This window comes from Centruroides sculpturatus, unplaced genomic scaffold, assembly GCF_000671375.1.
Source record: "Centruroides sculpturatus isolate CEXI.00-Female unplaced genomic scaffold, Cexi_2.0 scaffold304, whole genome shotgun sequence".
Taxonomy (NCBI): domain Eukaryota; kingdom Metazoa; phylum Arthropoda; class Arachnida; order Scorpiones; family Buthidae; genus Centruroides; species Centruroides sculpturatus.
The window spans coordinates 728351-738329 of NW_019384662.1; the positions used below are offsets into that span (position 1 = coordinate 728351).

The 9979-nt window shown below is 37.9% G+C and overlaps 1 protein-coding gene across 1 annotated transcript; it reads right to left on the reverse strand.

Moving 5' to 3' along the window:
* Positions 1-5271: 5271 nt before the first annotated feature.
* Positions 5272-8003, reverse strand: LOC111626597 (proline-rich extensin-like protein EPR1). Its single transcript, XM_023370032.1, has 2 exons — positions 7913-8003; positions 5272-6462 (listed from the first exon to the last, which is right to left on the reverse strand). Exons 1-2 carry the CDS (start codon positions 7919-7921, stop codon positions 5272-5274), a joined length of 1200 nt encoding a protein of 399 aa, XP_023225800.1. The 5' UTR covers positions 7922-8003.
* Between the last annotated feature and the right edge of the window lie 1976 nt (positions 8004-9979).

The window sequence follows — 9979 nt, forward strand, 5'->3', positions numbered from 1 at the left end:
GCCTTCTGCCGATAGATGGCGGCACAGTGTTCGGGTGGGAAAAAAAGCCACGGGGGATTTTCAAGACGTGCCCGCCACTCGGAGCGTGAAATGACCCCGAGAAACAAACGAAAACGTCACTTCCCCTCCCCCTCCCCCCGAAAGGAATATTTTCTCTCGCGCCGAATTAAAAGTATGTGTGTGTGGGACGAGAGGCGCGTGCTACCGGGCCATCCCCGAAAGAGCGGAGGGCGTCACAACACTCGTTAAAAGGGGGTTGAAGGGGAGAAGACAGGAGACGGTGACAGCTCGCTCGATAATTAGTGACGTAAGAGATGACCTCCTCCTCCCCCCTCGGTGTAAAGAGGGAGAGAGACTTTCTGGCTATTGGGAGGGCGATCGGATTATTCGGGTAGAAAGAGGAACGGGTTTTTTGGGTGCAACTTGTGGGGATTGAACGGTGATGGATTCTGTTGCCGGCACCGAACGTTATCGTTGGTAGAAGATACAAGAGAAAGATGTGATTGATGAGCGGCAGTCGTCCGAGGGAAAGCTACCAACGCCAAACAATATAAATCCTGAAATATGGTGTGGGCCAAGAAGGGAGTCGTGATCGACACGAAAGGCCGTCTTCTACTCTTGTCTACACGCCTGGTTCCTTCGTAAAAAACAAGAAAATACACACACACAAAAAATACAGTCTTTCACCGACGCCATTTTTACTTTTTCAACTGTTCTTAAACACTAGAAATATTATAATTTATTGTTTAAACGTAAAAAAACACACACACACACACAATTTAACCGACGCCATTTTTAAGTATTATATCTCGTTGTTTAATAAGATTTTACGTGTATTAAAATTACATTAGAAGAAGAAGAAGAAGAAGAAGAAGAAAAAGGGGATGGAATCAACACTGCCAGAGAGTTGTTAGTGAACGAAATAAGTCTCCTTTAAACATCACGATGTGTTGAGTAAATGGCAGCTGAAATTGTTGGCAGGAAACACGTCGGGTTAAGAAACACCTTAGGTAGAGTGACGCTTGATGGAAATGGAAGAGCCGCCAAGAAGTAAATCTTTTGCTAGCTCCAGGCACCCTCCCTCCTTTCTCTCCTCTACCAAATAATCACGTACTTAAAGCATACATCCTTCTAAAGGGAAATAATTCAATTTACCTTCCCCTAATTATCAATAAAATAATATACAGTATATATGTTTAAAACGTGAGACGTCACACAGAGAGAAGGCGGAGGGGGGGTGTAACGTTAACGAGTTTAGATCGGTCACAAATCATAAGCGGCCATATTTTCTGGACAAAGATTGCATTTGCTGGTCAACAAACAACGCAATATGTTCCCAATATTTCAAGAGCAGGATAAGCGCCGCTATAGGGGAAGTGAGGAGCAGAACCGCAGCTGCACGGATCAATACTATCTGCTAACAGACAGCTATCTCTGCACACAGTCCATAAACCACATACACTAAAACGACAAATGCAACAACCGCTCTATCTGGACGGAGAGAGAGGCATTACTTACACCTGTCCCCCCCACACATAACACACACGAGCCGTAAAAATTGCGCCCACGGCTTTATTCGGCCTTTGGCATGATCCACGCTCCCTTCCACCCCTTAATGGCGCCTTCTCGGCCGGATGCAGGGGCTGTTATCTAACTCTCTCTCGCCTCTACTAACCCCCCCACTCGATGTGGAGAGGAAGGCCGCACCCTTCGGATGGAGGGGGCAGATCGAGGAATTAAGAATATATATATAAAGCGCGCTCTCTAAGTTTGGGATGGAGAAAGAAGGGGGAGAAGAAGAAATATAATGGAAGACGAAACGGTCGGACGGGCAGGAAATGGTTTAAATCACTTCCCGGAAAGAGTTATCGAAAGCGGAGAAGTTACGCGGTGACGAGATAAAGCACACACACACAACGTTACGCAATTAACTCGAACGTTGGGTCTTTACTATCAATTCTATGGCGTAATTCTACTTGTAAAAGACGTAACACCAACTCTCCCTTCCCTTCTAACACGAAGGACCCACACTAACGATAAGGAGACCCTGAAACGAAGATGACCCCCTACCTAATACATCGATGGTCCACTTAACACACTAAAGTAAGCCCAAAGATTGAAGAACTAGATGCCTTTATTATTAATTAATTACGTTAGAGGAGAACCGTTTAAAGAAAAAAAAAAATATGGTGGAAATTTCGGTTGCAGCGTGTGAAACGACATAAAGAGTAAGTGCAGACTTTTATCTGGAGTTGCATCGTCTTTCCATTCCTGACAGATCGTTCCCCGGTGGCCAGTCTGCCAGTTGGTTGGATGGAGTAGAAGTGCCAGTTGCTGAATAACCCATTAAATTTAACGGTGACAGAACAGCCCACCGAGGAATTATTTAACAAGAGTCTCTGTTATCGACAGCGTCTTGGCCAAGTGTTCTGACTTAAGCTGGGAGCGAAGGGGGGATTAGCGCCCTGGGCCGCGATTTGTTTAAAATGTTAACATCCGAAGGATCGATAGCCACCTAATGCACCGTTTACTGGTGTGACGCGTTGCTCTCCCTCTCTCTCTTTCTCTCTCTACCTCTCCCCCTCCTCGTCTATACCACCGATTTTCCTTTCTACGCCCGTATCCGAGTAATTAATTCCACCGTAACTTGCTCCGGAAGTGATTCCATTTTCTTTTTCTTTTTTCCACCCCTTCTTTCTTGGCGTGTTAAACATTGAATTTCCGGGTGATTCCGGGGCCTTTTCGGTATCGAATTCCACCCCCACTCTCGTCGGCCCATTGATTATTAAAAAGAAAATCGCCCATTAGCGAGAGTGCCCTACGGATACTACGCGCGGTGAGGACGTCGTTTGGGAAGTTCGAGCGCCAATTGTCAGACAAAAGAAGAGAGCTTCCGTGCCAGATATTGCCTCATTGGAAGGGAAGGCCACTTTGCTCTTCCATATCTGTATTTATGGCCATACTGTGACCATTAAGCCGTCACGGTTAGCAAATAAAAAGTTTTTGTGCCTTAGCGTGTGATTTCGTCGTAAATTTTCCTTCCCGTGCGTGTTGGTTGGTTCCCCTTTTCCTCCCTTTCGACTGGCCTTTGATGCTATTTCTATACACCAGAGTGGGGTCGAGAGGATGCATTTGATGTTTCTTCTTTTCGTCTCGAGATGGCGCTAGTTACTACGGCAGGTGTAAAGGGTTAAGTGTTCTATCATCCCCCCCTTTTTTTTACCATTTTTATCGAAAAATACGGGGATTTTCCCCCCGAAAAATACGGGGAATTTTCCCCAACACATACCCTTAGAAAATTGGGTGCTTAAGCTTATTATACTACAACAAATAGGGTAAAATTTTTTAAAAAATAATCCCCATTGTTAAACACTAAGCTGCAGTATTAAATTATATCAAACGTACTCGAAAGTATGCGAAAGACGTTTGTGTAACGCCGAAATCAACGTTTCTTTATTTAAAAAAAATGAATTTTGAGACAGGAAAAGGGATCGTCTATCACCTTTACATATCTTAAATCTCGTGTTTCTTTGTGTTCGATTCATATTTTAAACCTTATTTCCTTATTTAATACCTTTATACCTCGAATGCCAACACCCTACTCCCTCAATTTTCAAAAATGATTAATTTAAACCCATCCGTAAAGACCCATATTAGTCCCATACTTAAGGTTTTACTGTTTATTTATTTATTTTTTTTTTTTTACTCACCTCTTCCTATTAGTGTGACCTTCTGGCCGTTTCACGAAAATAAAAGAAAGAAATATATATATATATATTATACCCCTTATCTTACCACCATCCCTATCTATCTCTCTCCTCCTACTAATTATCCCACAGCTGGTCCGACGAGTTTGCAGGTGGCAAAGTAATCACACTAAGAAGAACTAAAGAAAAACAGTGCATTAACCTATAAATTGTGTGGATACGATCCGTGTCGACCGAATTTCCTATCTACAAAACATACACCTTCACGTCATAGCAATTAATGATGCTTAGTAACAGGAGGAAGAAGAGGAAGAGGAAGATGAAGAGAGGATCATTTGTGATAACTTAACTGAGATTTATAAAGATGTAAACGTAAATTTGGAGGTTTTTTTTATTAAAGAAGAAGAGAAAAAATAATCTATTTTCTACATAAACAATCTTTTATCCGAGTGGAGAAATATTTACGACAAATCGTTCAGAATTTAGAAGAGGGGCAGTTCATCTTTTCTTCCCTTATCGATTTCTGCTCTACATCTTTACAGTTCTTCTCCTCCTCCTCTTCTTCTTCTTCTTCTCTTCTTCTTCTTTTTTTTTATGTCGTCGCGCTTTATTACAGATTTATGTTTAAATTTACTAAAAAAAAAAAATTGTCTAGTAATGTATTTTCCCCTTAAGCTGCTATAAAATTGATTCGCCACTTGTTTAAAAGAAAAAAAGTCGATTTAATTTATAAAAATTGATCATAAAAAAATGTACTCCTCAACGGTTGATGATTGATCCATTGTGGATTTTTTAATAAAAAATTGCATTTTATGACCTAAATTAGTTTTAAAATATTAAAATAACAATTCCAAGATGTTAAATATGTATTAAACGTTTACTTGTATGTGTTTTTTTTTAAAGTTTAAAACATAAAAAAAGAAGTGGAGTACCCCTGAAGGTACGCGATGACCCGCAATTAAACAAACCAAAACAGAACATTCGATTGGAAAAATACCGATTGAAAAATGATTAAAATCCATAATACATACAATACAGAATTAGTTTGGAGGGTTTTTTTTTTAAAGATTCCTCCATTCTTTTGTATTTCTTGGCTTAAATTTTTACGATTTCTTAAGCATCCGAAAGTACAGAAAGTAGATAGATCTTCCCCCCCCCTTTTGTAGTATCATTCGTAAGAGGATAAGGAACTAGGGAAATGCTTCCTCATACCTTAATTTTTCAAGGGTTAAAGGTCGAAACGAGTATCCTCAACGGGTTTCTGGGTAACGTAGATCATTACGACTTTCATGAGTAAAGGAAGGTTGAAAAGTCGAAGTTGGCATTTAAATTTGTAGAAGGAAAAAAGGGCAAATATATCCCTGAAAAGTTGTGTAGTTTTTTTTATTTACAAAATTTGACATTTTCGATATTAAACAGTGTGATTATCTACTGTCACTCCACGCTAACATAAGTATAAATTATTGTGAGTTAAGGCTCGATGCCGCCATTACTTGTAACATGGCCGAATGGCTTGATTTCTGTCACCTCCAGAAGTGTTTTTTTTTTTATGTTTCTTTAAAGGTCATTTTAGTCCACTGTTAGTCAAGATATTTTTTAATACCTCTAGAGGTATATATATCACTTTATAGTTTACTGTGGTGTTATCTTCCACGGTCTCTTCGGCTTGTTGTACGGGTACGTTTGAACTTTGAACTGGCTTAACTTCTTCTGTAAGGATCACCTCTGTGGTACCGTATTGTTCATTCTTGGTAGGGGAAGCGTAATTAGTAGACGGTGCAGTATACGTAGAAGCTGCTGGAGGACCGGAATAACTCGTGCTTTGTACTACTTGATTGTCGTAAGTATATCCTGAAGGTTGCCTGTAGGATGTGGGCGAAACTCTTGCACCGCCAGAAGGGTAGTTGTAGTTAGAAGACGGTTGATTATAACTCGAGGGTAGACTATGACTATGTTTAGAAGTCGTATAAGTAACTGGTGAAGAGTACTGTTGAGAAGTCGAGGAATGGTAACTCGGTCTTGGTGCTGAGTAACTTGATGGATTTTGAGGATTGGAAACGGTGTAACTTGGTTGCTGATGAGAGGTATACAACTGAGACGGTTTAGATCTGTAATTGGTAGTGTATTGAGAAGATTGAACGTATGGCTTCTGAGGAGGAGCCGAAGGAATCTTCCTCTGATCGCTGGTACTCTGAGGCAATGGTATATAGTGAGTTTGCACTGGTAAACTCGGTTTCTGAAAGGAAGACGAAGGGGGAGGAGGTTGCTTGTTGTGATTATTGATCGGCGGCACTGGCTTATGAAAGTCTGGCACATTATAATTACTCGTCGCCTTCAAATAATTGGATGATGGCGGAGGAATTACAGGAAACGATGGCTGGTTGTGGGAAATTTGTTTTATTGGTTTGTTAAAAGATCGGTACGGTTTATGATTAGGTACACCTCTAAACGGTGGACGGAATTTTTCCTGATGATGATGATGATTAGAGACTGGCACGGGTGGGGGACGTCTTAATATATTATGATTAGGTTGAACGTAGTTAAATTGCTGAGGTTTTCCATAAGAGAACTGTGGAGACGGATGCGGTGGTGGTGCAAAATTCGGAGAGGGTTGACGTTTCTGCGACAGAAGAAAGACGGGAACCGTTAAGACAGATTGACCATTTTCTGTCGTCTCTTGATTTCCGTAAGTCAATCTAACATCGTAACCTCTCACGTAAACACAATTTAACGTGGCTGCAATCAACGTCAGAACCTGCAAACAATCAATGACAGCTATAATATACTTAAATGAATACGCTATTTACGTTAGTTGTTGAGTAAGTAACAATGAGTGCGATAAACGGAAGTGTTATGGCGCTCAGTTATGTCATATCGGAGATCGCCAAAGCTATTTAAATGGTAATTTGTACGGGAATGTATTTATCCTTTTAATAGAACACACTGAATAATAACAGCTTAATAACGCAAACCATTTGTTATCTTCCCCCCTTATTGCAATCTCTTATTCTTTAAGCACTAAAAATCGGAAGCGTAACGGAAGTTTAGTGTTTTTTTTTTCTTCTTCTTAACTTTTTGTGTCATCTATATTTACTTACAGCCAACAAACTGTGAAACGACATCTGCTTTAGATCTGGGGTGCTTCTATAGCACGTGGACCGGAAACACTCCTCATCATCGACTAGTTTTCTCTCGAAATGTTGACAATAAACATTAGAAAAGGGAGTAATACGGCGCATAAATTCGATTAAAATATCTCTCCTTTCCCCTCTCCACGTCTCGACGTATGATAAATAGAAGAACTATTAATTTAATTAAGCATACATTAAGAACTGGATGGAGAACGTCCCCCTTAACTAATGATGATAAATTTATAACTTTAGATACGAGAAAACCTCTAAAATTATTTGGATTAAATACGAATTCTAGCGATTTATTTTAGAGGAGGATGATGAAAAGGAGGATGAGGAGATGAGGATGAAAAGGAAGATTGAGGTGGAGGATGAGGAGGATGAAAGAGAGGGAGGATGAAAAAGGAGGATTGAGGTGGAGGATGAGGAGGATGAAAGGAGGATTGAGATGGAGGATGAGGAGAGAGGATGAAAAGGAGGATGAGGAGATGAGGATGAAAAGGGAGGATTGAGGTGGAGGATGAGGAGGATGAAAAGGAGGATTGAGGTGGAGGATGAGGAAAGTAAAAGAAGAGAACACGAAAAAAATCTTAACATTTTTCACACGTTTTAAAAGTTTAATAAACTGTGGCATGCGTTTGGCATTCGGATTTTAAATTGCAGGCTACAAGCCTTAATTAGGAAACCAACAACAATCGTGCATTCTAGTGTTTAAGAAAAGAAGATAAATAATGCATTCAATCATAAAACTAGCTCTTATTATAATAAGAGAATGGCTAAAATACCGGTTTAAAAATGCCTTTATTGAGAAGACTGGCATCTTATCCTCATCCATCTTTATGAACTGGAATCCACGTGTATCTATCCGGTGTTCTTTGTATACAGAAAGAGGCGTATATAAAATTTAAACGTAATTTATCATTAAAAAAATATTTAAAAAATTAAGATATTTAGCCCTTAGAATATATTAAATTATACGAATTTTTTACGTCAGAGATGAGGAGTATTTTAACTAATTAATAAGGATGTTTTAAATGGCGAAATAACAATACAAAATTGCTTTGCTTTGCTTACCTGTAACATTGTGGATCGGGTATCCAGTCTATGCTACAACCTACACAATAATAAACTCGCTAACGTGACCCTAAACGCGTTTATATATAAGTATTACTACGAATCAGATAGAGTTACGTCACAGTAGATGAGCCCGAAGCGATGGGGGGTCAGTGTCCCACTCGAATCCCGGATGTAGGACAGTAATACTGTGCCACTCGGTTGATATCAAATTATTTTGTATATACGAAATGACGCATTATTTTCTTTTATTTTTGTAATATCCTAGAGATTTTTCTCTCTCTCTCTTTTATTTTTAAATGGTTGAAAAGGAATCGTGACATATTAATACGTGAGATCGTTTGCTTTCATAAAACGAACATTTCTGTTTATAAATGTTATCGTGGTGTTGTAGGGAAAAGACGTTTTATCTCAGTAATGTCACAGGTTTATGTGGAAATATTATTTATAAGGGCCTACAGTGTTTGTTAAACAGGCCTCCGAATGCCTATGAAAAGGCCCTACTAAGTACAGGATGCACCGAAATCCCTGCAAGATCAGCGATTTGAATGTTTTAACAGGTATAATACACGTTCCTGTTTACGAATGTTATAAGAAGAGACGTTTCGCGCAGTAAGGGGGTAGTAATGTCACAGGTTTCTGTGGAAATATTATTTATAAGGGCCTACAGTGTTTGTTAAACATGCCTCCGAATGCCTATGAAAAGGCCCTACTAAGTACAGGATGCACCGAAATCCCTACATCTTGCAAGATTCCATCACTAAAGTTTTGAAAATTTTAAGAAGAATACAATTGATATTTCTGTAGAAATTTCTAATGAAATTAAAATATTTTTATATAAAAATTCGATTTTATTTTTTAAATTTCTTAATACTATCGAAAGCCAAGTAAATTAGAAGTTTGCTTTCTTTGCTTATTTGTGTCTACAGCGCTTCGACATAAATAAAACATTATTTTCCGAAGCTTAATTAAGTGATTTCCAGGAGAACAATTTCTTTTTTCTTTAATTTTTATTCTTAAATAAACAATTATCCGATGATTCTAAAACTAACAGCCTCCGGCACTTTCTTCCAAAGTTTTATTTATTTAAACTCATTTTTTTTATTAATCATCCATGGTTTACAAATCTTAATTTTCTTATAATTACTCCCACACTTTTCTAGTTTAATCTAGTAGACATTTTATGGATTTTTTACGGTTTTTTTTAATGAAAAAATAAAATTATTCGTTTAAATTTTTTAAAATAATGAAGGTCTTACAAGAATCCTGATGGCTCTTTGCAATGTGGAGGTGCTTCAAGAGCATTAAGATCAGTAGTTTATGACTATATTTTTACCATTTTATGGTAAAATTTTACCATAAAATGGTAAAAATTTTAGTATTTTATGGTAAAATTTTTAAAAATTATTCCTCTTTTACCAACGATTTTACTTCGAAGCAACGTCCTGATGACTTGACTCTTTGCAAAGTGGAGGTGCTTCAAGAGCATTGAGATCATAGTTCAGTTATTATTATGTTTTTAATGATGATCTACATATAAAATTGAACTGACAAAATTAATCTATTGTAAAATTTGAAAAGTTTAACATTGATAACATGGGTCAAAACATAAAGAAAATGGGTCAAGAGTCTGGGGGTCAGAAGAGTTAAATTCTAAATTAGAAATATTTTTTTTTTTTTTTACGTACAAGACTATTAAATTTAAGTTTTGTTTCGAGGACAAACCAAGGATTTTGATCACTTTATTCTTTGTATTTTAACCTGACCATTGATTAATCAAGCAAAACAACTGGTTCACTTAAGACAGATCCATCCTCCCCCCTTTTTTTAACGTAAAAATCTTCAATAAGTTCTTCATCTTTTATTCATTTTACGTGGATTTTACGTTTTTCTACCATAAAATATGTGATTTGTTTATATATTTTACACGAATACCAATTAATTATGCAAGAAAATCGTTACATAACAGGAAATGGAGATAGATTCATAAGTTTAATGTCATATTTTTCTATGGAATATGAACTTATTACTCCATATTGTCTTGAATATCCATTAGAAAATAAGGTC